General features: G+C 38.3%; 1 protein-coding gene across 1 annotated transcript in view; it reads left to right on the plus strand.

The window, feature by feature from the left end:
* The window catches only part of FBN2 (fibrillin 2), a 292,288-nt gene that overhangs the window by 135,059 nt on the left and 130,497 nt on the right, over positions 1 to 26,732 (plus strand). Inside the window, exon 8 of the mRNA XM_049873163.1 lies at positions 16,045 to 16,170. Coding sequence (XP_049729120.1) covers positions 16,045 to 16,170 — 126 coding nt within the window. The remainder of the gene's footprint in view (positions 1 to 16,044; positions 16,171 to 26,732) is intronic.

Raw genomic sequence — 26,732 nt, forward strand, 5'->3', positions numbered from 1 at the left:
ACCCTATTCGACAGAGTAGAACTGCCCCATGGGATTTCCAAGGCTGTAATCTTTAAGGAAGCATATTGCCACATCTTTCTCCCCAGAAGCGGCTGGTAGGTTCGAACTGCCAGCCTTTTGGTTAGCAGCTGAGCACTTAACCACTTAGGGCTCCTTTAACTGTACTAAATATTACAGTAAGGGCCTTTTATCCCACGAAATTAGTATTAAGTATTTGTAGGTTCATTTGAAAAAAAAACCTGGTGAGGAAGAAATCATGAAAGTTTGATAATATCCTTCAGTGTTTCAGCTTAACTTAAAACGTCTATGTTCAACCTTATTTTTTTTTTAATCTTCTGATAGTGGGATCAGGCCTTCTTTTTGAGGGTTATTTTCCTGAATGAAGGCATGGTGGTACAGTGGTTAAGAGCTGGGCTGCTAACCAAAAAGGTTGGGAGTTTGACTCTACGAGCTGCTCCTTGAAAAACCCTGTGGGGCAGTTCTGCACTGTCCTACAGGGTCGCTATGAGTCACAATCGACTGGACAGCAATGGGTTTGGTTTGGTTTTCCTGAATGGAATCCTGAACTTTCGTTATGGCGCAAACCTCACCTAAATGCTGTGATTTTTGTTTTCTTTTTCTCATTTTAATAGCACAAACTCCTCAAAACATTTGTGAGGCACTCCAAGTGCAGAATCCATCTAGATCGGGATCAGGAGACTTTTTCCCTTGAACACCATATAGTAAATAGTTTAGACTTTGTTGGACATACTATGTCACAGTATGCAACTCTGCCATCGCCATGTAAAAGCAGCCATAGGCAATACATAAATGATGAGTGCAGCTGTGCTCTCATAAACCACTATTTGTAAAAAAAAAGACAATTGGCTGTTGTTGGCCAACCCCTGTTCTCAATTATCACTACTCTTGCCTCACCCTTCAAATTATCTCATCTGCACCTAATTCTGAGGAGCCCTGGTGGCACAATGATTAAGCGGTCTGCTACTAGTGGAAAGGTTGGCAGTTTGAAACTTCCAGCTGCTCCACTGGAAAAAAGATCCAACAACCTGTTGCAGTAAAGGCTACGGCCTAGAAAACCCTATGGGGCAGTTCTCTTCTGTCTCATGGGGTCTCTTATCTCCATGAGTCAAAACTGACTCAACAGCATCTAACACCACAGCCACCACCTAATTCTACAGTTATTTTCTTAATGACTAGGTAAATGATTTTAGGTGGACTGTGGACAAACAAATTTTATTTAATTACTTAGAATATGATGACTTAAATGTTTAATAGTTATAGTGAACTTAAATGTTTTAGGGAAAAACATAACTAGTGCATCAGACCTGTTTGTGGATGTCGTTTCTGGAAATATTATTGATTAGAACAAAGTTTACATTAAATTTTTTAAATGCATACATCTACAGAAACATGAAGTAAAAACTAATATGGGTGATTCAAGGATATAGCAGTAGTCATGGAGGTGTGGTTCTTGAATGACTAGAGTTTGGGAAATGGTATTGTAAGATTTAGTAGTAGTGGTAGTAGCATAACTAGGAAAATTTTATAATGCGGCTGTTCAACTTCCAAAACCAAGTGTTTTCCAGACTGGAACCCAGGACTGCCAGAATGTTTGTCAAAGAGTTTCAGAGGGAAGAAATGGCCTGCTAAGATCAAAATAAATTTAGCTGTTACTATGTTTCTTTCTGGGTCTACCTTTCTTATCTACTAACATTTCCTTTTCTTCCTACCCCTCCTTGTAATAGTGCTCTTTTTCTATGCTTCCATACTCATCTACAGTTGGAAACCTGGCCATTCCTGAAATAAGAAGAACATTCTTTCAACGTCATTAAAATTATTCCAGTTTGTTCTACCTTTATGAGTCTGTCAGTATACTATGTAGGATATGAATCAAGGTGGAACTTAAAAAGAAAAGAGGTGTGTGTTACTGAAGTCAGTATTGTATTTTATTCTTAAAATATAATTTGGCAACAGGAACAAAAATAAAACTCTTTCTAAAATTATTGCTATAGGCTCACAGATAAATCAGTTCTATTATGAAGGAGTGTAAGAAGGTACTTGAAATTTTGGAAAAAAAAATGTCAGAGGTTACTCTCTTGCTTGGTTAGAGTCTAAGCACAGCAGATTTGAAGCCCTTAAAGATATTTTGTAATAAAAAATATTTGGAACTTGCTTTAAAATATATGTATATATCATCCAATAATTTAATAAAACCATATTGTGAGAATTTAGTTGTAGGCTTAGAAAATTATTTCAACTTAATAAACTCAGAGAATACAGCTATTCACAAATTAGATTATCATAATTTTCCTCCCACATGAATATTTTTCCTTCGTTTACCATGATAGAAAAAAAATTTCTTTTCATAATTAACTAGAAAAGAAAAACAGGAACAGTAGTATTCTGGCATTTATTTGAAATTTGCCTTTATATTTTTAAAATATCTCTTTTGTTTTTATTTTCACCTGTAGCTTCAAGATGGAAGATTATTTTTTATTTTTATTTTTTTACAAAAGTACATTGTTGCATTTTATACAAATCCTATATACTAGTGCATATAAGCACTTTAATGTATTTGTAGTGACTAATTAAATATTAATATTTCTACCGGTAATTGAGAAAGTGTGTGGATCTCATAAGTAAAATGTAGTCTAGAATCTGCTCTTTAAGAAGATAATTAAAGTTTCATTGTGTTGTTCTTTTTAGGAATATTTTTATGTGTAACCACTGGCTTTATCATTTGCCTAACTGGTGAGCAGAAGGAATTGGGATGAGGGAGAAGTGAAGACATGGAACGAAGGGGAAGATTGTTTTGCCTTTAGCAGCCCATCACTCACCTCCAGGCTGTGCTTTAAAAGAAAAAAAGAATCCTGAAAGAGTTTGAACAGTAATGAGGATTTTGGGGGGAGAGTATTCTTAGTGAATCGGTATGGAAAGGCGAAATGTAGATACTACAACTTGACTCACACTTGAAATGTCTCAAGTTCTACATTTCCAGAGTTTCCAAGGCAAAGGACACATGCGAGTTCCTGTCAGCCATGTGAGGATGTCACAGAAAGGAAGTACACTGGGTGGTCTTGAGAGGAGCTTTGCTCACAGGGTCTACCTGGAGGGAGGATGAACCCCGCATAGGGATAAACTATCAGAAGCCTGGGGCTGATGGGGGAGTTGAAAGTAGTCAGCTAGAGGAGCCATCCCTGGGATCAAGGGTGAGAGGTGAGGGATTTCAGCCTCGGGAAGTCCTCCCCCCCCCGCCCCCGCCAATCCATGAAAGCTGTAAGCTTTAGGCTGGCGACACCTAGAGGGCACCAATGCCAAAATCATTCATTCAGAAAAATATTTAATTCCTGACACTTTCTTGATCCTGGGGATAAGTAGTGAACAAAGCAGACAAAAATCTCTGCTGTTATGAAGGCCACATTGTAGAGGCAAGGGGTGGAAAATAAATAAGTAAAATGCATACTGTCTCAGATGTAGTCTAGAATCTGCTAGTTGAGGGCCGATAAAATGCTAGTAGGTGTGGAATTTTAAATAAATGACCAGGGAAAGTCTCACTGACACAGTGATACTGTGAAGACCTGAAGGAGTTGAGGGAACAAGCTGTGGCTGTCTGAGGAAGAGCATTCCTGACAGAGGGACCAGCAGGTGCAGTGGCCCTGAGGCAGCGACATGCCTGAGCTGTTGAGGGAACATTAAGGAGGCCAGTGTGACTGGAGTAGTGTTGTGTGACAAGATGTGTTTAGAGATTAAGTCTGGGGCCAGGCTGTGTGAGGCTTTGCAGGCCACAGTAAGGACTTTGGACTTTATTTTGAGTTAGTGGGAACCATCAGAGGATTATAAGCCAAGGAGTGAAATATCCTGACTTCCATTGTGAAAGGAAGCTGCAAAAGACCTTTTTAAAGTGTTAAAAAAGCAAAGATGTCGCTTCGGGACTAAGGTGCACCTGACCCAAGCCATGATATTTTCAGTTGTCTCATATGCATGCAAAAACTGGGCAATGAATAAGGAAGACAGAAGGAAAACTTGAATTAAGGTGCTGGCAAAGAATATTGAATATACCATGGACTGCCAGAAGAACAAACAAATCTGTCTTGGAAGAAGCACAGCCAGAATGCTCCTTAGAAGCAAGGATGGTAAGACTTTGTCTCATATACTTGAGGGATGTTATCAGGAGGGATCAGTTCCTGAAGAAAGACATCGTGCTTGGTAAAGTAGAGGGTCAGTAAAAAAGAGAAAAGCCCTCAGTGAGATGGATTGACATAGTGGCTGCAACAGTGGGCTCAAGCATAACAAAAATTGTGAGAATGGCACAGGATCAAGCAGTGTTTTCTTTTGTTGTGTATAGGGTCAGTAAGAGTTGGAACCAACTAGACAGCACTTAACAGCAGTGTTTTGAAAGGAAGACTCTGGCTGCTAGGTGGTGAAATATATAAGGGAGCAAGGCTGGAAACAGGGAGAGCAGTTAGGAAGCTATTGCAGTAATGTGAGACTTGATGGTAGCTTGAACTGGGACTTATTTGTTGAAATGGTGAGAAGTGGTTAAATACCAGATATATTTTGTTTGAAGATTGTCCACAGAATTTGTTGGCAGATCAGTTGTAGGCTAGGAGAGGAAAAGAATCCAGTTATTCCAGAGTTTCTGGACCTGAAAGATTGAAGTTAACATTACCTAAGATGGAGAATATCTGGGAGAAAGGTATTGGGAACTCAGCTTTAGATTGATTAAGTTGAGACAACTGTTATTCAGGTAGACATTTGTACTTGCATATATTTGAGTCAGATTCAGGGGAGAGAAGTGAAGGTTGGCGATATATACTTGAGAGTCATATAGTTGATATTTCAAGCCATGAGAATTGATGAGATCACCAAGGAAGTCATTTTGATAGAGAAGTCCAAACGATTAGCCAATATTTAGAGGCTTAGGAGATGGGAAAAAAACCAGCAAAGGAGATTGAGAAGGCAAAGTCCATGAGATTATAACTTCACCAGCCAGGTAAGATCTTAGTTAGCAGTACCTGTTCTTTCCCCCCCTGACTGCTGCCTTGGAAGGGCTCATAATAGCTGCTGGCTAGTGTAGGAAAAAGTAAAAGGAAGAAGATAGAAGTGGATCACGCTCCCTTCATTACTGAAAGCCTTCAAGCCTAGAGTATAATCAAATTGGGAAGAGAAACTTCAGTTTAATGAGAGTTCAATTAAGAGCTTTATTATTGTTTGATTGAGTGGACATTTTGTTCGTCTGAAAGAGAAAGGGAACTGCCTGAGGTTTTCTAAAGTCAGGAAAGAAATTGTCAAGAGTGAATGTGCAGAAAGGCAGTAGAAGAAATGATAAAGTTTCTTTCTGCTTGCACCTTAGTGGTTTAAAATATATTTTAAACCATATATTTCCTCAGTGAATGTGAAATTATTGAAAATATGTCTAACTTGGTGATTTATAGTTCTAAGCTTATGGGCAGAAGTTTTAATTTTTCATACATCATCAAGCAGATGCTCTGAAATAATCTAAGGAGAAGAGAATTCCAAATATGAAGGTCTTTCAGAGTCTCAGTGGAGACTCCTGAGGTGTTTTGGTGCCAGTTAGAATTGTCCAGATAACTTCCTTACGAAGAAGGAACCATTCTGTCCTGTACCATAAAGCAGTCGTTCATGTATATAGTGTTAATGTGTCTGTGCTACAGTAGCCCTGTTAGTGTGTAGTCCTAATGAGGTTCAGTCACAGTTTTGTGAGCCTTCAGGTGTTCTCCAGTCTAACCCATCAGCCATTTTGAATTTAAGTCATTGCACACAGAGAATGCCAGTGAATGGCTCTGGTTGGATCGATGTAATGCCATCACCTGCTTGAGCTGTTCAAAGTGTGTACTTTATAGTCTCAGTCTTAGCAGTGACCTCTCCATACTCATACTCTAATCTATACAACACATTTGTTGCATATGCACAACTATGTCTGTGTGGTTCAGTGTATGTGATTTTACTTACGAGCTTAAACTGGGTATATGTGAATGTAACCTGTCAGGAGAATAAGGAAGCAACCAAAACCAAGAAAATACAGCCAAACCAATTTGAAGATTAACTTTGTTTGTAAGAATTGCAACAGCATATGTGCCTTATTGACTGGGTGGACCACTTTGTTTCTTTTATTTCCTTTTATGGTAATAACTATGAAAAGCACAGAGGTGAATGCATATTTACACAGTAATTCTGTTATATAATGGAATGTAGGACAGATTTCTTTCTTACTTGGTACCATTTATTTAGAAGATAAAAAAACAAATGATTTAGTAACACATCATTAGAGTATTGATAAAAGATCAAGACTTCTTAAATGAAGGTTCGTACCGTGTTATGCCAGAGTACTTTAAAAAATTCTGAAGGTTTTATGATTACACCTTAATGTACTGATACTTAACAAGAAAAATGGGAGCAGAAAAGACTAAATTCCTGTGCTTTTGCCAAATCCAAATAGTTATAGTAAATTTAACTTTGGAATTTCCTGACTTTTGTGCTGCTGAAATTTTAGGTTTCACTTTAGCATTAAGGGAGTCTTTGATTTAACTTCCCTGTATCTTAACATTTTAAGGCATTTGTGGAAGGTAGAGAGGATTAAAGGAAAGAAAGTTGCTGGAGCACATGGTTTTAACAGCTCACCACTCAATTGTTAAAAGTATTCTCCTGACAAGCTCAGAGTCATCATTTTAAGTCTTCAGTATTTTAAGGCTTGTAAATAATTTGGTCTTATTTGTTTTGAAAGTCCACGTTCTGAGTTTAAGGTTTGTCCTCATGTGTCCTAAATTTGGACTAATAAAAGGAAACAAAACGTTTCCACCCTGAGTAAATTAGAAAAGAATAGGGAAAAAGAAAAAAGCCGCTGTTGGGAAATGGCTGCACTTTCCAAGAAATATCATTTTGGGATGTAGACCAAAAATTTAAGCTTGTTTTGTTTGACTGTGTTATTATCAGTAACTTTATGTATTTTGAAATAGATATAGCTTTCTAACTGTTTTTATAGCTTTCTAACTGTTATTGTAATGTTAAAAGGCACTGCGATGGAATTGCTTCTTGCCGCCATTACTTCATGCCTGAGTTACTCCAAATTAGTGTTTAGAAAGATGCAGTATTGATTTCAGGCCAAGCAGATTCTATTCGTTACATTGCAACAGTAATGGTCTTTTAGAAATTGCTATTATTCAGCCTAAGTAGACAAAAACTCTTATAATTAAAAAATTTTTGGTGCCCATTAATGTTAATGTACAAAGACTATTTTAAATGTACTTCCTTAGATTAATGAGAAAAAAGAGGGGCCAAGGAGGAATTTATAAGTGTAGTATAGTAAAACCGTGAAATACAAAAATATTGATATTAACCTGGTAAACGACAGGCTCCTGGTCTTTTCCGTCGTTCTAAAAAAATATCCTTTTTCCATTTTCCCCTTGAGCAGTTGCTCTCTTTTCCTTCGTCTTCACCTCAAACTTGTCAAGGAATTGTTTGCGGTCATTCTCTGTTTCTTCTGACTTACTCCAGAACCAACTGTAATCTAGGTAATATCCTTACTGGTTAAGCGAAACTTACTTCATCAGGGTCTCTGGGTGGACTTTTCTCATTCCTTGTCTTTCCTGATATCCCAGCAGAAAATATCATCTATACGTGCTTGGCTCCCAAAACTGGAGCTCAGCATCTCTCCTGAGTTTCCTACCTTTGCATGCAGCCGCACACCAGTCTTGTACACTTCAGAAGTCTCACAGGACTCTCAAGCTCAGCACGTCCCAGACTGTTTTTAACTCCCCTTTGCTCATTCTATACATACCTCACCGTTTCTCATCTACCTGATCTCAAATTGGCACAACCATCCATTCTCTTTCCCAGGACATAAATTTGGGTGCCATTCTTGATACTTCCCTTACCTAACAAAACCATTTTCTCACCAAGACTTTTGGATGGATTGTTTCCTACATATATTTTTAATTCATCCACTGGTCCTTGTCTTCACCACTATCGTCTCTCTTCTGGATTACTGCAACAACTTTCTTTGAGGTCTGCCTGTCTCTTACTTGTGCCGCTGCAATCCATTGCAGCCACAGTGGTCTTTCTAAAACACATATCTGATCATTTCACTTCCCTGTTTGGATCCCCTGTTCTCAGAATAAAACATGATCATCCTCTGCTTACATCTCTAGCCTCATTTCCTTCTAAACACTCCGTGAGTCAAACACATTAACATTTATTTAGTTCTTCAGATAAATCATGCTTCCTCCTGCCTCCACATCTTGTGTGCTCCTCCCTTTGCTTGTGAAATGATAATTCCATTTCATTTTCCTAGCATGTTTTGTGCTTGTTTATCTGTTACCTTTCAGTTTAACTGTCACTTTCTCCTGGAAGCCTTTCCTAGCCCCAGGCTATCCTCCGTATTCCCTTTTTATCATTTTGTTGTTGTTTTTGTTGTGAACCGTTGGGTCAGTTAGCATTTATCACACCATACTCTCATCAGGTATAATCCGGAACTCCTGGCCACCATTGCCAGCTTCTGGGAAAGGAGTGAGCCCATACCTTCAGCTCTGCCCATTGCTTTGCACTTCTGTTTCTGGTCCAAAGAAATGTTTATCTTGTATTTTGAAACCAGCTGGGTTTTTTTTTCCTCTCTCTTTTTCTATGTGATTTGTCACTGTTATATGTTTGAGCAGAAGGGGAGTACCAAAGCATCTGGACTAGAAGTCAAAATCTGCATGTTTAATAAGCTGTCTAGGTGATTCTTATGTACATTAAAGCTGTGTAACATCTGTACTCTTTTACTCTTATCGAGAAGGCTGGAGATGTCTGACATGAACTTATTCAACCTCAGATTCACTCTGTTGCTACATCCTCATTTTCCATTTTGCCTGCCTTTGGTGAAGTGTCTTCCCATCTCTCCAGAGCAAAATGTTCCAGCTCTGCACTTAATTCTGTGACCTTTCTGTACTCCTAACTCCTTCCATTAATTAGTTCCTTTTCTAGCTTGCATCTCTTCTCACTCCTGGAGTCCTCTTTACCTACAATTAGGGCCATCCTAAAATACGAGACCTCTCAATCTCTTTAGTCACATCTAGCTATACCATATCCTGCTCATTTTCCTCACTATAAATTTTCCTTAAAGCTTGGTCTGTGCCAGCTGTCTAAAGTTCCTCACCATCTATGTATTTCTTATCATTTTGTGAAATTGTCTTTGTTCTTTTGAACCCCTCAAAGCATTTGCTGTCCTTGGTAACCTGATTTCTTCTTAAATATCCTTCTTTGAAGTGTTAATTTCCTACTGATGCTGTAACAAATTAACCACAAATTTAGTGGCTTAAACCAACACGAATTTATTATCTTACAGTTTTGGAGGTCAGATGTCCGAAATGGGTCTCACTGGGATGAAGTTAAGGTGGCAACAGGGGTGCATTCCCTTCAGGAGGCTCTAAAGGAAAGAATCTGTTTTCTTGCCTGTTTTCTTAGCTTGTGGCCCCCTTCCATCTTCAAAGCCAGCAGCGTGACAAACCTCTCTCTGCCTCCTTCTTCCATTTAGAAGGATCCTTATGATTACATTGGACCCACTCCAATAATCCAGGATAATCTTCCCATCTCAAGGTCAGCTGAATAACCACCTTATTTCCCCTTTGCCATGTAAAGGAACATAATCACAGGTTACAGAATTAGGACATGGTCATCCTTGGGGAGCCATTATTCTGCCTACCTCACTTGACTTTCTTAACATTTAAATATCTTTTTAATAACCCTAGTGACTTCTTTCCTTTTTCTGTTACCGTCACTTGAGTCTTTTTTTTCAAATTTCATATCCCCTTAGTAACTGTCATTAGCGTCTTCTGTTCACTTCATATACTCTGTTTTATTGATTTTATACACATTGATGGTTTCAACTATGATTTCCTTTGCTGCCAACGACTTTCCAAAATTCCACCCTGTACTTTACTGCTTTCTAGATATTATTAACTCAAAATGTTAAGGATGAAACAACCAACTTTACCCAGAAGTCTTCCTAACTTCACTGATTTTATTAACATTAGCTCAGTAATGAAACCATATTATCCCTCTCTCTTATTCTTGTGTTTACTCTCAGGATATTCCTTGCATCTGTTCTTTCTTTTACCAGTCCCACCCTCATTAATCTCATTAACGAGAGCTTAAAAACCATGGCATCACCTCTACGGCTTCTTTCTTCATTCTTACCCCAGCAGTTCTACCTTATCAACCTTGGCAGATATCCCTGCCAAAAGTGAAATTCTTATCATTCTCTTTTTTCTGCTTAATGCTCTCCGTTCACTCAGTGCCAACAAATGAAGGATAGATTCCTGAGGATGGCATTCTAGGCATTTCATTTAGCTTTGTAGTTGTATTTTCTACTCCCTTGTAATGTCCTCAGCCCAAGAGAATCTACTACCCATTCCGCATCCATGCCTTTAAGTCAATGTTTCATTCGTGTAATTTTCTCTGTAAGAACCTCCCCCATCTGCTCTAATGTTGAAGTTTTACCTCATTCCTTAGGATCCTTTATCCACTACCATGTCTTCCAATAATGATTTTCTGATTCTCATAATTGAATTGTGATACCATATTGTTATAGCACATTGTTGGCCCTCTCTAGTGGAATCAATCATATTGTGGCTTGCTTTATGTTTATTTACCGAATAGATGATAAATTCATGGAGGTTAGAGTCATATAATTGGTACATGGTATGTGGTGCAGGGGTGAAGAGTTAATAGCTGTTAACCAAAAGGTCAGCATTTGGAATCCATGAGCTGCTCCTTGGAAACCCTATGGGGCAGTTCTACTCTGTGCTATAGGGTTGCTGTGAGTAGGAGTCGACTCAATGGCTCCAAGTCCAGTTTGGTTTGTGTGTCAGATTAGGGCTTTCATGAATTCATAGATTGAATAGTAAAGACACCCAATTAGTATGTTTATGTTATTATTTAAGGAAGTTGGGTTGAGAGTTTTAAAGAATTAATAACATTGTCATTCATTATTTTTTATTTCAAAAATATTTATTTAAGAAATTTTGCCTTTTTATGGCCCATTAGTTATAATCAGTAAGCTAAATATTTCATTCTGATTCAACCTTTTTCCGTGAATATGCCCTTAATCAAGGTATAGAACACAGCTAAAACTAGTATTTCCAATAAACAGAATAATAGTTCAGAAATTTCATAGTTATTCTTCCTAAATTTTACCTATACATTTATATTATATGGAAAAAAATTCACAATAAGATTCTAGGGATAGTATTTGCCCTCCTTCCCAGAAAGAAATTGTATGCAAGAGAAAAAATTGCATACTAACTGGCTTGGCTGCAGAAGCCTACGGCTTGGCTGAAGGTATTGGGAGTGACTGCGAATGGGATAGAGTTTCTTTTTGGGAAACAAAAATGTTCTAAAATTAGATTGTAGTGGTAGTGGTTGCACAACTGTGTGAATATACTAAAAACCATTGAATTGTATACTTTGGGTGAATTGTATGGTATGTGAATTATATCTAAATAAAGCTTTGTGTGTATAATGAAATTCTGGGCACAGTTAATACATACCCTGCTTTCAAAATCTGAAAAGGAGGAAAACATTCAGTTTCTGTTAATATTTATTTTATCCTATTGATTATACCAATTGCCTTTATAAAAGTTTGAAATAGGTAGCAATTTATTGTGTTTAACACTCCAGTTATTGATGTTCGTAATGTCAAACACTATACTAATGAATGGAAGTTCAGTGTGCGATATAAACATATTTGCTTTTTTCTATACCAAGAGAATATACAGAATAAGCCAAATATATTTCCATGGCATTGATGGAAAGGAAGTATTCTAAGAACAATTTTTCAAAACAAATTTTCTTGTTTTATTTTTCCTAAGTTCTCTGTAACATAATTGTTACATGAGCTGCTCTTACGTATGACATGTACATATTAGAATTGACAGGGCAGTGTTCTTAGAATTTGGTGATATCTGAGATCACACTTAGCACTACTACTTACCAAATTATTCATTAGATCCTGCTTTGAATGAGATTCACAGTAACTTGTAAATGTTGGTAGACAAATATGAGGTTATGTGGTTTGGCAGTCAGAAATCTCTCAGATGGTTTTGTTTAGATCTAGTTTTCTTTTTTAAAAAACCTGTATTCAGTTTCTTCAAATTAGCAAATACTTTCCAGTCCTTCTCTTTCTTTCCCCTCCGTGACACAGTTAACAACCTTTTCCTTGTTGACAGTGTCCATCCTTACCCTCCATCATCATACTTTGCCTTTTACCTCCCTGATCTTTCTTCCCAGTCTCCTACACTGGCTTTTCTTCCTTGGACCTTGGACTTTCCCTTAGATGCTGGTAATTCTCAGGGTTCCTCCTGAAATTCAGCTCTTTTTATTTATGGGTCTTCTTTGGAAACCTTATCTGTTGCCACAACTTCAAATGCAGTCCACACACACGGTGATGAATCGTGAAGTACATCTTCAACCCTTACCTCTTTGCTGATTTCCATATCCAAATTTTTAGCTGCCAAGTTAGAATTTCTGCCTGTTTCTCTCAAACATCTAAAATTCTTTATGTCCAAAGCTGTTTAACTTCAGACTGTGTTCCTCCTTCTGTGTACCATCTTCTGTTACTAGTACTGCCATCATCTCTCTTGTCACTCAGGCTGGAAGTCTGAAATGTCTCTACAGTGACAAAGTCCTGTTGATTTTTCCTAATATCTCTTGAATATGTGTCCTCTCCATCATCATCGCACCTTACCTTTGACTCTCATCATTTATCACTAGACTACCGTATTGCTCATCCACATTAAGGTCAAGGATTGTCTTTATAAAGTATCGATGTGCTTATGTAATACTCCTGTTTAGTTTAAACTCTTTCATAGACTTCCCACCACCTTTAGAATAAAAGTTAAAATCCATGCAGTGGCACTGTAGGATCTGGCACATGCCTACATGACTGAGCTTCTATTCCATCAGTTTCCCAGCTGATCTGGAACATGTTCCATTCTTCAGATGTGCTGTATTTTCAGACTTACTTCCCCACACTGTTTTTTAATGAGTGTGATGCTAACTGCGTTCCACTTGCTGCTATTATTGGTTCAGGACTTCAGGCCTACACAAATCAACACATTCTCCTAGCCATAGAAACCATTCAGAAATTGGCTTGTGACCCATCCAGGACATTTGGACAAAAGGAGAGGGTTGCTGGAGCCTGGGGCTTTTGAGAAAAAGGTCTCTTTCTCTTAGAAGAGAGCTACTGGAAGAGATATCCTCTCTCCCTCTAACTGTCCCAGTCAAATGTCTAGCCTAGAACTGTTCAGCTGTTTTGCCCCCATGAGGGAAAACAGCCTAAGGGTGAAATCAAAACACAGCAGAAGGCATAACTGAGCATGTCTCAGAGAAATTGTCAAGAGACATTGGCTTAAACCAATCCTGAAGTCCATGTCACTTCTGTTAAATTTCTGGTTTAAGTCTGTTTGGATCATTTTTTCTGATATTTGAAGACCAGAGCCTCCAAAATGATACATTTTTAAAAAAAGTTCAAGGGAAGGTGAGTGGACACACATTAGGTGTGTAGAGCTTGAATGGTACTGTGGAATGCACGCTCAATATAAATTCTTATATAAATATTAGGCAGGAATGCATCGAAATGCAGGATGTTTTGATCAGGAAAAAAAAAAAGCTTCTGTTTTTTTTTTTTTGGAGTGGGGAGTCACACCCAAAAATAAATGAAAAGCATTCCTATTTTTCCTATCAAATCCTTAAATAATTTACTGGGAGCCTTTTACATACAATGATTTTGAAGCTAACATTTTAAGGTTCCATATTTAATTCTAAGGAAAAATTGTTACACACATATTTAGAGTTTTTGTACAATAAAATAGTTAAAACAAAACCCTCAAATTTAATATCACTCCATGTGTTCTTCTATGTCCCAGATTTTTTTTTTTTTTTCCTCCAGAAAGAAAAATGTCAAACGTCTTTCAGTTCTCTACTCTTTTTGTTGTCGGGGAGGGTATTTGGAAGTCGAGCACAAAGAAGTTCTTTATTATGAAAGGAAATGCCTACAAATAAGAGTTAATGCTTAAATGAAGGACTTAAGGATCCTAATTTTTCAGAATTTGGATCAATCTTGTCTTCTATAAGTGCCTGTATTGCTGCTATAACCTTAGATGAAAGGGTGTCAGAAGGCAGGTGTTGGTCCTCACTTTGTACTGTCTGATGCTCTGCTTTGTGCTATTCTCTTTTCTGTCTTTCTTATCTAGAGATGATTGATTTGTTTATTTCATGTTTAAAGGATACTTGTTCTAGTGTCATCTCTCTTCTGAGTCCGTGTTCAGTTTTATTAGGATGTGCTGCACAAAGATCGCAACGCAAGATGCAACAGGTCCTAAATTTGTGCACGTGGTTTCATTTTGTTGGATTAAGCCTGATGATAACTCTTTCACCACATTATATATTTGCTCCTCATGTAGTCAGTTCATGTTAGAATGATGATCTCTCTTGGGGAATTGGTAGATTTTGACTTGTACCACTGTGCCTTTAGCAGCTGACTGCTAAGCCTCAAATGAAGATATTATTTCAGAGATTGTCTGAATCTGGTAAAAAAAAAAAAATTTTTTTTATGTATCTGAATATGCCAAGAAGACTCACAAGCATATAGTTATTTCATGATCCAGCTTGTAGGCAAAATTGACTTGTCAGAATAAATGTGTAAAATATAAAAGAACAGACCATTATAAGAATGAAAGAGAGGCATTGCCAAATGTTTTCTTTTTTGATTGTAAGGTTTAAATTTTTTTTCTTATCTTTCCAGTAAGATACAGTCTTTTTTCTTGATGCATTCTAAAAAAAAAAAAAAAACCTAACTTTGAGAAACTAAAAGCTCAGGTTTACTTTGATTTTTTAGTAATTACGTTTTGGGTTTTTATAATTGTTCTTTGTATTCATTGGTCTTTGCTAACTCTGTTCCTTAAAAAAGCACAGCCCAATTCTAGGCATAAAAAAAGCCCTCTGTTGCTGTCAAGTCAATTCCAACTCATAGAGACCATATAGTACAGAGTAGAACTGCCCTATAGGGTTTCCAAGGAGTGGCTGGTGGATTCGAACTGTCTGTCTTTTGGTTAGCAGCCAAACGCTTAACCACTGCACCACCAGAACTCCACATCTAGGCGAAGATGGCTTAATTTCCTTCACAGTGATTCTTTTCCTTTTAACTGTATTAGCTGTTCACTCCCAGTGTACCTAATTGCATCTTTGTTTGACTTTCCACCTTTCTCTGCTTATTGAACTGGAAGAATTCATTAAAGCTTATTAAATGGCTGTGTTCTCTGCTTTAGGGAAAGTTTAAAAGAAAGTAGACCTTTCATTAATGTGAAAGGGAATAGAGTATTCCCAGCATTCAGTCAGCTGAATGGCTAAGTGCAGGGAGGTACAATAGGAAAACTGGACACTTCCCAAAGCCTCCGAAGTTTTCCCTTTGCCATATTTCTATATTATTTTAAATTGAAGTCAATTCCCAGAACATCCAGTGGACCCATATTCAAATATAAATACAAAAATATATCCCGAAGCCAAATAGAAAAAAAAAAAACATATATATATATATGAGTTACCAACCTCTATTTTTTTTATTGGTTCAAATAATTAGTGGGAGAATTAGCTATAAATCTTCAAATGTAATTATTCCATATTTTGAAAAGTAATCCATGTATTTTTTTTTAAGACTGTAGTAGGGTAATTCCCTAGCTTATATAGAATGGAAACTAAAACATTTGACGTCTTTACTTATTTCCAATTTAAATTACGTTAAAAAAAAAAAAGGATATATAGTTTTGCTTTAGTTGGCCTTGTTTTACTGTCATGGGAGTTTACCTTCACCTCAGTTCCCATAGATATGTGTGAGAAATTCTTTAGGGCCTGAAACAAGAGTATCTTCAGGGTTATATGATCTGACCTAATCAACCATGAGTATTCTCAGGCTCTTAAAAAAAAAATCCCTTTTAAAAGCTATTTAATGAAGGCCCTTCTCAATCGTCTTCTCCTCCTTTCCTTGATTAGACATCGATGAGTGCAGCATCATTCCTGGGATATGTGAGACTGGTGAATGTTCCAACACCGTGGGAAGCTACTTTTGTGTTTGTCCACGTGGATACGTAACCTCAACAGATGGCTCTCGGTGCATTGGTAAGCATTGTATTTTAAAGGCACAATACACTGCTGGTTTATAATGACAGAACAGCGAACAGGTATGAAGATGGCAAAGATTATAAAACCTTTGGGGAAATGGCTGAAAGAGTTATTTCAAATAAACGGTACTGTGACTGAGGGATTGATAGACTAGGTGCTCTTTGCAAGGAAGACTTCGGTTTCAGAAGGCATCTGGGTTTGTTTTATGTTGTCAAAGCCATTTTTGGAACGAAGAAAGACTTCTTCAAGACATTGCTCTTGCCTAAGCATTAAAAAAAAAAAAAAGATTTCTTTTTTTTTTAGACACACAAAAATGTGAGAAATTTTTTTTAATCTACTTTGGGAGACAGAATGTAGTAATTAGAGGTTGTTTTGTGCCGTGGATCATGAATGCAGTCAACATCTTATTAGAACTTGTTTATTGCTGTCAGAATAGTTATGAAAAAAGAAATTGACAACTTTTGTGTTTTCAGCGTATTCAAATTAGAGCCAAATATATTTGTTTGTCCTACTCTGTTTAGAAAGATGAAACAGAGCTTCTCAATCGTGGTACAGCTCATCCATTCATGGGAAAGCCTTAGACTTGTCAAAATGTCCATTGGTGCATGATCATGGCACAGCGAGTTACCCTTTAATTTCTCTTCTTGAGCATTGAACCTCATAATTTCTAATTTTAAACTGAAAATAGGTAGAAAGAGAGGGAGAAAGATGCATGATTCTCTTTAGGGTACTAAAGATTCCTGTGGTTCAGGAATCAGGGAAATTAATTCAGCACCCAGAGAGTGCAGTTGCTTGGTTCATTAAAGCACGGCAGTCTGAGCAGTGATGGTTTCCTATTCCTGCCAGCAAGGTGTGCCAGTCCATTTCCAGAAGCTCTTTAAGAGCGAACTGGGTTGATGAGATGGAAGGACAGAGGGCCAAGGATGTAAGCGGAAACCATGGTGGCACACTGGGGGTTACGTGCTATGGCCCTTACTCGGAAGGTCGCCAGTTCAAAGCTACCAGGTGCTCCTTGGAAACTATGAGGCAGTTGTACTCTGTCCTATAAGGTTGCTATGAGTAGGAATTGACTTGATGGCAATGAGTAACGGGTTAAGGATATAAAGCTAGAAGTTGTTGTTTTGTTGTTGGTTGCCATGGAGTCAGCTCTGACTCATGGCAACCCCATGTATAACAGAAATAAATATTGCCTAGCCCTGCAGCATCTTTACTATTGTTGCTGTGTTTGAGTTCATAATTGCAGCCACTGTGTATTTTGAGTGCCTTCTAACCTAGGCAGCTCATCCTCAGGCACTGTATTGGACAATATTCTATTGGGATCCATTGGCTAGAGGTCCTGAATTCATTTGATAAAATGTACTGATACGCCATGCACTATGTTAGCTACGGCCATCCAGCAGTGAACACACGAGATGTAGCTTCTACCTTCGGAATACCATATTGTCTTCGTAAATAATGGTAGAAGTGTGGTGGTAGCAGTAATATAAGAAACAGAGGTAATGGTACTAAAAATAAGTTATTCTTTATGAAATGCTTACCATATATAAGGTACCTTATTGTGTCATGGCTTTGGGGCCTTGAACAAGCCCATAACCTCTCTATGCTTCAATTTCTTCAAGTAAATATTCAGTAAAATATTCTTTATTATTATGAGTAGTACGAGCAGCAATAATAGGAGCAGAGTATGATATGCCATAGGAGTCCCTGGGTGGCGCTAAGAGTTAAGTGCTCAAACTCACCCAAGGCACCTCAGAAGACAGACATGGCAATCAGCTTCTGAAAGGTCACAGCCTTGAAAACTCTGTGGAGCTATTCTACCCTGCCCAGTGGGCTTGCCATGAGTCAGAATCAATTTGGCAGCAACTAACAACAACAATATGATATGCCAGGCACTGAATCCACATATTATGTCCTGTAATACTTACCATAGCCCTGTGTGATAGTGGAAACCCTGGTGGTGTAGTGGTTAAGAGCTATGGTAATTATTCCAAATTTACAGGTGAAGGAATTGAGGTTTAGAGAGATCAGATAACTTGTACAATGTTACATGGCAAATAAAAGCAGCCAGGGTTCACAGCTGGGCCTCTCTGACTCCTGGAGCTGTGCTTCTGTGACACTGTGTGTGCTTCTGTGACACTGTGCTGCCTCCCTACCTCCTTTAAAATAGTGGAGACCTTGTGCCTAGATGTCAAGGTGCCGAGCCCGCGTGGTTTCTTCTCCACCGTGCTTACAATCTGCTTTGAGAATAAGATGTCCATTTGGAGCTTCCCTCTCATGTATTTGTATGAAAACTATTTGTTCTCCATAGGAGAGTCAGGTTTCTAACTTGCATTAGGTTAATCATTTTTAGTGAAATATTAAGTCTGTAAAACTGAGCAAATTAACTATTTGTAGGGTCAGTGTTACTGATCGGCTCACTGCATGGTGAGTCTGATTCGTTCAACATGATTTGACAATCAGATGACTGTGAGAGTTGAAAAATAGAACTACCTACACTTGGCTTGATTTTCTTAAATGGTATAGGAAGGTAGTGTGTACACATACACACGCATACACATGAAATCATCACCATGGAACATGCGTAGATTTAGTTCTTTTGGACTCATATTGTACATCCGTTAATTTGATACTGTGAAAACAGCTTGGAGGCAGTGTCTGACCTGCTCTACCTTCACAAGGGAAAAGGAGAATCAAGATCAACAGCCCAAGACTGATTCGTAAGAGGCAGGAGTCAGACATGTCTCTTCTCTCCATCATCTTTACCAACTCTGACACCAATCATCCCTCGTGCAGCACTCTCTAGTTCTCTCCTGGGATCGATAATTCATCGCAATGGCCACACACAACTCCCAGACCATACTCACAATTATGGGGTTTATTAGGGAAGTAACAGTTAAAATTCAGGCTCAGGAGCACTCAAGGATACAGTTCTTCCTTTGGGGACAGCCTCTTCCTAGCCATGCTTGCAGGCGTGCCTCTCCCTGGCCCTCAGTCTCTGCCCAGAGGCACTCAGCTTTCTCTTCCCTTGGGCCAGGAAGCCCAATGTGCCGTCTCCTACTGCCAGGTCTCTGTTGTCTGGTCTCTGCTGCCAGTCTCTCCTTCCTTGGTGGTGGTGGGCTCTTCCTCTCGCCCACCTCTGGGGTGGCTCATTTCAAGCCCAGCAGGATGGCAAAACTAACCAGTCCCTTGGTGGGCCACAATTTTTCTGTCACATAGTCCTGCCCAATCACCTGGATAGAAGTTACAAGACCATGGGTAGAAGGGTCATATTAAGTAATTCGTTACAGCACAGATACCTTAGATCCTAGCTTCAGGAAACTTATATTCTAGAAGCAGTGATAGGACGGGAGACGTGGGTATGGTGCTATTCTGGATGTACTAAGTAAAGTGGTGTATTTGGTGGGCAATGGAGAGTAATTGAAGGCTTTCCATAGTAAACTGGAATGGGGAGTGAGAAGAGAGAGAAACTAGTTAGGAGGCAGAGTTTGCCATAATAAATGTTAATGATTTATATTAAATTTATAAATTATTTCTTTGTTTGATTTCTTAAATTTTTAAATCTTTCTCCAGTCAAACAAAACTTTTGTTCACTTTTTTTTGCACTGAAGAGGCAGAGTATTCATTATGCTTGGAAAGTCAGGATCAAGATCCTAATGGTTTACTGAGGTGGCCGTTCTTCAGTGTCAGATACTTGGTTTAGGATCAAATGATGATAAGCTCTCCACCTCTTTCCTCTCTAAATAAAGTCCTAAATCTTTAACCTGGGTATTCAAAGCCCTTTAGAACCTGATCCAGTCTGTACTCAAGACTCATCTCTAACAACTTCCCGGCACACATTCACATTTCTCCCCTGTGTCATACCTGACCACACTACCCTGTTTTTGCCCATCCTATCCTCTCTGCCTGGAACATCTCAATTTCCCCTTACTTGTCCTTTTAGTAGGTATCAGATATCACTTTTCTTTATAGCCAAACCTACATAGAGTCCCAGGGTGGTACAAACTGCTGAGCGCTCAGTTACTAACCAAAAGATTGGTGGATCAAATCCACCAGAGATGCCTTGAAAGAAAGGCCTGGAGATCTACTTTGAAAGATCACAGCCATTGAAAAGCCTGTGGGGTGTAGTTCTACTCGGAAACACATGGAGTCGCCATGAGTCAAAATCAGCATGACAGCAACTGGTTTTACCTAACCTACATTTTCTTATTGGGCAAAATTAATCAGCCCCTCCTGTGATATTTTCCATTTTATTCTTTACAGGGTTTATCACATTATCACAGGTACTTGTGCATTCTTCAGTGGCCAGACTGTGAGCTCCCTTACCATTACCTTAGTGTCTCCAGGGCCTCACATAGTACCTTGCATAAAATTTTGAGCTCAGTAAATCTTTTCTCAATACTTATGTACACCAGCGAATGAATGAATGATATGATATGATATGATATTGAATGTAAGAACGCCATGTTGGTTAATAGTTGCTTTGAATTCATTTGCCACCCTGTTGGGCATGGCTGCACTGAATTACGGTTCTGGCTCCCCAGGAAGCAGGAGCCTGCTTGAGCTTCAGAGAGCTGGCCACAGTGAGTCATGTATTACCCAGGAGTCCCCAGTCATTGCAGTATCCACATCCAGACCCCCAAGAATAGAGGAAAGCCCCTAAGGAGAGGAGAATGACTCTCCATATTACAAAACAAATGTTGGCAGTTTTAAATTTCTTTGAATAACTGTTAGGTTTGGACTATGTATGTATTTTCCATATATTAGAAAAAAGTAAATTTAACATTTTAATGTGTAAGAGATCTTTGACTTTGATTTTCAAAAATCTGAGTCCGTATTTTCCTAGATCGAATTTATTTATGATTGAATTATATATGCCATGGATATTTCCATTCTCTTTATTTTGTAACCACATACATACTAACTATAATGAACTGGATGAATTCAGAATTTTTTTTGAGTACAAAACTGCATGATATCTGCAGCTTTATTCTCAAAGTGGCAAAGGCTGAATATTGCCTTAATTCTTTATTCTAATTAATGCAAATATCCTAAGTCTATACCACATTATAATGTATTGATAGGCCGCCTTTTTCTTTTATGTGCAGAAAACTGTTTCATATGGCAGGAAAGTTTAACTTGCCATTTTAATTATAAAATAGGATAGTTTTCCCCTTTCATTATATGCTGAATATAAAAGTCAAATTCCTAACTATTATCTAGTTCATTTAATCAAGTTTTGTTTTTTTTTTTTAATATCTGGAAAAAATACTTTTTTTTTTTTAACATACAGTACTGACATAGGTTCACTCTAAAAAGAGTTGGAACGTATCTTAATAATCTTTTTCTTAAAATCATTTCATAGCACTGTTTAATGTCCCTTTAGAAAGAGCCCTGGTAATGCAACATTTAAGTACTTAGCTGCTGAACTAAAAGGCTGGCAATTCAAACCTACCCAGGAGGTCCATGGGAGAAAGGCCTGGTGTGATCAGCCTCCCTAAAGATTACAGCCAAGAAAACCCTATTGGGGCAAATTTACTCTGGGGCAGTTTTACTGTCACAGGGCTGCTATGAGTTGGAATTGACTTGATGGCACCTAACAACAACAATGTCCCTTGTGTCATTTTGGAATTTACTGGCATTGTAATATCCAGAGCATTATTAATATCTAATACCCACATTGTGATACAGGCACAGAAGACTGACTCGCAGGCAGAAATGGGTAGATTATGAATTGACGAGCAGCAGTACACACCTCCTGTATGCAATGTAACATGCCTGCTGCTATCGTACAGGCAGAGTGAGCAGGGACCTGAAGCAGGGTGACTCAGAGCTCGCCAACAACAGATTAAGTTCAGAAACTAAGAGTAAGCATTTAGAAGTTCTTTCAGAAATACTATATTTCTACAAAATCCTAATGCATTTACCTGTATTTTATAAAAAAGCGTCAGTCCACAACACTGCCTTGAAGTATTCTTGAGAAAACCAAACTTGAACACATAATGTGAAAAAAGGTATTAGTGATAATAAAGTTCGAGGCCAAAAAAATAAAAACCAAACCTGTTGCCGTTGCCAAATAGCATTTTAGGCAGTCCTGTAAGTACAAAAAAAGAAAGGCCTTATGATTATAGTTGAAATTCACGAGGAGATGAGTGCTGACGCTGAACTTGAAAAATGGGTAGTGCTACATAAATGGAAACAGGGAAATTGTGGCTGATGTCAGATGGATCCTGGTTGAAAGCAGAGAATACCAGAAGGATGTTTACCTGTGTTTTATTGACTATGCAAAGGCATTCGACTGTGTGGATCATAACAAATCATGGATAACATCGTGAAGAATGGGAATGCCAGAACACTTAATTGTGCTCATGAGGAAGCTTTACATAGATCAAGAGGCAGTTGTTTGGACAGAACAAGGGGATATTGAGTGGCTTAAAGTCAGGAAAGGAGTGCGTCAGGGTTGTATCCTTTCACCATACCTATTCAATCTGTATGCTGGGGAAATAATCCAAGAAGCTGGAGTATATGAAGAAAAACAGGGTATCAGGATTGGAGGAAAACTCATTAACAACCTGCATTGTGCAGATGATGCAGCCTTGCTAGCTGAAAGTGAAGAGGACTTGAAGCACTTACTAATGAAGATCAAAGATCACAGCCTTCAGTATGGATTGTACCTCATTGTACAGAAAACAAAATCCTCACAACTGGACCAATAAGCCACATCATGATAAATGGAGAGAAGATTGAAGTTGTCAAGGATTTTATTTGACTTGGATCCATAATCAACACCCATGGATGCAGCAGTCAGGAAACCAAAAGACACATTGCACTGGGGAAATCTGCTGCAAAGGACCTCTTTAAAATATTGAAAAGCAAAGATGTCACCTTGAGGACTAAGGTGCGCCTGACAGAAGCCATGGTATCTTCAGTCACATCATATGCATGTGAAAGCTGGACCATGAATAAGGAAGAATAAAGAACAATTGATGCATTTGAATTCTGGTGTTGGGGAAGAACATTGACTATACCATGAACTGCCAAAAGAATGAACAAATCTGTCTTGGAAGAAGTATAACCAGAATGCTCCTTAGAGGCAAGGATGGCAAGACTGCATCTTACATAATTTGGACATGTTATCAGGAGGGATCAGTCCCTGGGGAAGGACATCATGCTTGGCATAGTACAGGGTCAGCAGAAAAGAGGAAAACCCTCAACGAGATGGATTGACACAGTGGCTGCAACAATGGGCTCAAACATAACAACGATGTAAGGATGGCACAGGACCAGGCAGTGTTTTGTTCTGTGGCACATAGGGTCACTATGAGTCGACACCTAACAGCAACAACAGATAAATGGGGAGGAATCTGACCATCCCAAGAAGGAGAATGGAGAATGGTATGAGGAAGGTTTTCAATGCTGGAAATATCCAAGTGGGTACAGGATGTCGGAAGGAGACCAGCTTGCCTGGGAAAGAGAGTAGCTGGAAATAAAACAGGAAAGAGAAGTTGAGATTAAGATTCTATTTCTGGTTCTTAAATGCCGTGCTAAGAAATTTCAGGTTGATCCTGAGAACAGTGACAGCCCACTAGGATATATGAGCAGGACAGAGACAAAAATCAATGGGGGGGGGGGGGGTGGGGGCGGGAAGCTGTTTAAAATAAATAGGAAATTCATACAGTTACACAAAGTGATGGCCAGCATATGTTGTCATGTTAAGAAAACAAAATGTAGTAGTTTACATATTATACCGCACTCTTTCTAACGATGGGTGTTGATTACATGTGCATGTGTACATTTGCAACAAAACACTTGGAGGGTAAACCCAAAACTCCTGAAAATGTTTGACCTAGAGGAGGTGGGGTGCACTGAAGAGTGTTTTGGTTTTGACTTAAGAATTATTTAAAGAGTGAGTGGTGGAAAAGGCGTAACAGTTTTTATTAAGAAGAATACAAAGTCCTAGAAATAACAAGGTTAGGCAGTAAGGAAGAAACACTTCACTACTTTAAAAGGAAGAAGTGAACCTAGAAGCTGCAGTGGCCTATCATTGCTCCTAGCTATTCTTGTACTAACGTAAACATGAAAGTATTTTAGGCAAAGCAAGATCTGTAGAACTAATCAAGGGGAACCGAGGCTGGAGCCAGACCATCGGAGAGGCAGGTGCTGGCATCCAAGTATCAGGGAATGAATACTGAGAAAATGGTTGCTATTTATCAAGCACCTAGTATCACTAGGAGGGGCCCTGGTGGTGCAGTGGTTAAGCATTTGGCTGCTAACTAGAAGGTCAGCAGTTTGAATCTACCCACTGCACCCTTGAAACCCTATGGGGCAGTTCTACTCAACAACAATGGGTCTGGGTTTTTTGTTTGTTTACTATCACTAGTATTTTGACCTGGGATAACTTTATTGGCAGTTTTTGGCTGAACCCTTCATTTTTAATGAGCAAATCTCATTCACCAGGAGGCATTTTTTTTTTCAAGGTCTAACCCCCAATTTTTACCAAGTTTTCATCACATTTTATAAGTAACTGTTAACTTTTCTTAAATCAAGTTTTGACAGAAGGTCAAGTCATAAAACAGATTCTAATAAAAGTACCACTATTTTTTTCAAAATGGATTTTTATGTTAATCAGAAGAGATTAATTACTTCCTCTTGTTCTGTGTGGCTGTAAATAAGGCTTCATGAAAAGTTTATTCAGGAAGAGTAGCGAGGGTGGTAAGAGATTGAGGAATAGACTTGTTTTCGTTACTTATGGCATATCATTCTTGCAGTTAAATATACACCATGCATCAGAAAACATTGTCCTTATGTGTAATAAATATACTTCATCTGCCTTTGTCGTGATAATTCCGTTTCATGAATGGTGCACCTGGCTAACTCTTAGTTCTATCAGGGGTTCCTTTTTTATGCCAGATATTCCTCCATATGACATGTTTTTATCACAGTGCTTTCTAAGGACCATAAAATTTTAGGAAAGAGTCTAGCATCTAGTCTCTGATTTGCTTGGAAATACACCTTTTTGGTGATGTTAACTGTGAGTCCCGACACCAGTATGTATCTCATCCTGATACATTTTTGGCTCAAAGGCTTGGAAGTAGATTGCCTGCCTCCCCATTCTTATTTAGAACAGACAAACTGTGGAAATCATTTAAAAAGTTACTAGTGTTTACTTTCTAATACCCTCTTTCTGCCTCTCTCTCCACCTTCTCACCTAAGCTTGCTTTCCTTAAATAATATATCTTAGGACTGACCAGAGGTTTCCCAAGCTGTGTGGATCAGTGGTTTTTAGTATTTTAAAATTTGAAGACCATACTTTAACATCAAAAATGCTTTTTAGGGATGGAATACTCCAAACTCATTCTATGAAGCCACCATATCCCTGACACCAAAACCAAGTAAAGACACCACAAGAAAAGAAAATTATGGACTTATATCCTTCATGAATGTAGATGCTAAAATCCTCAACAAATTCTAGCCAATAGAATTCAACAACATATCAAAAAAATAATTCGCCATGACCAACTGGGATTCCTACCAGGTATGCAGGGATGGTTCAACATTAGAAAAACAATTAATGTAATTCACCATATAAATAAAACAAAAGACAAGGATCACATGATTTTATCAGTTGATGCAGAAAAGGCATTTGACAGATGACAAAGTTCAACACTCATTCATGATAAAAACTCTCAGCAAAATAGGAATAGAAGGAAAATTCCTCAGCATAATAAAGGGCATTTATACAAAGCCAACAGCCAACATCACTGTAATTGGAGAGAGCCTGAAAACATTCCCATTGAGATCGGGAACCAGACAAGGATGCCCTTTATCACCCTCTTATTCAACATTGTGCTGGAAGTCCTAGCCAGAGCAATTAGGCTAGATAAAGAAATAAAGGGCATCCAGATTGGCAAGGAAGAAGTCAAAGTATCTCTATTTGTAGATAACATGATCTTATACACAGAAAACCCTAAGGAATCCTCCAGAAAACTACTGAAACTAATAGAAGAGTTCAGCAGAGTATCGGGATACAAGATAAACATACAAAAATCAGTTGAATTCCTCTACACCAACAAAAAGAACATTGAAGAGGAAATCACCAAATCGATGCCATTTAGAGTAGCCCCCAAGAAGATAAAATACTTAGGAATAAATCTTACCAGAGATGTAAAAGACTTATACAAAGAAAACTACAGTAGACTTCTGCAAGAAACCAAAAGAGACCTACATAAGTGGAAGAACATACCTTGCTAGGAAGACTTAACATTATAAAAATGTCTATTCTACCAAAAGCGATCTATACATTTAATGCCATTCCCATCCAAATCCCAAGGACATTCTTTAATGAGATGGAGAAACAAACCACAATTTTATATGGAAGGGAAAGAGGCCCCGGATAAATAAGGCATTACTGAAAAAGAAGAACAAAGTGGGAGGCCTTACTTTGCCTGATTTTAGAACCTATTATACTGCCACAGTAGTCAAAACAGCCCGGTACTGGTACAACAACAGATACATGGACCAATGGAACAGAATCGAGAATCCAGACATAAATCCATCCACAC

The sequence above is a fragment of the Elephas maximus genome, chromosome 2, assembly GCF_024166365.1.
Source record: "Elephas maximus indicus isolate mEleMax1 chromosome 2, mEleMax1 primary haplotype, whole genome shotgun sequence".
NCBI lineage: Eukaryota > Metazoa > Chordata > Mammalia > Proboscidea > Elephantidae > Elephas > Elephas maximus.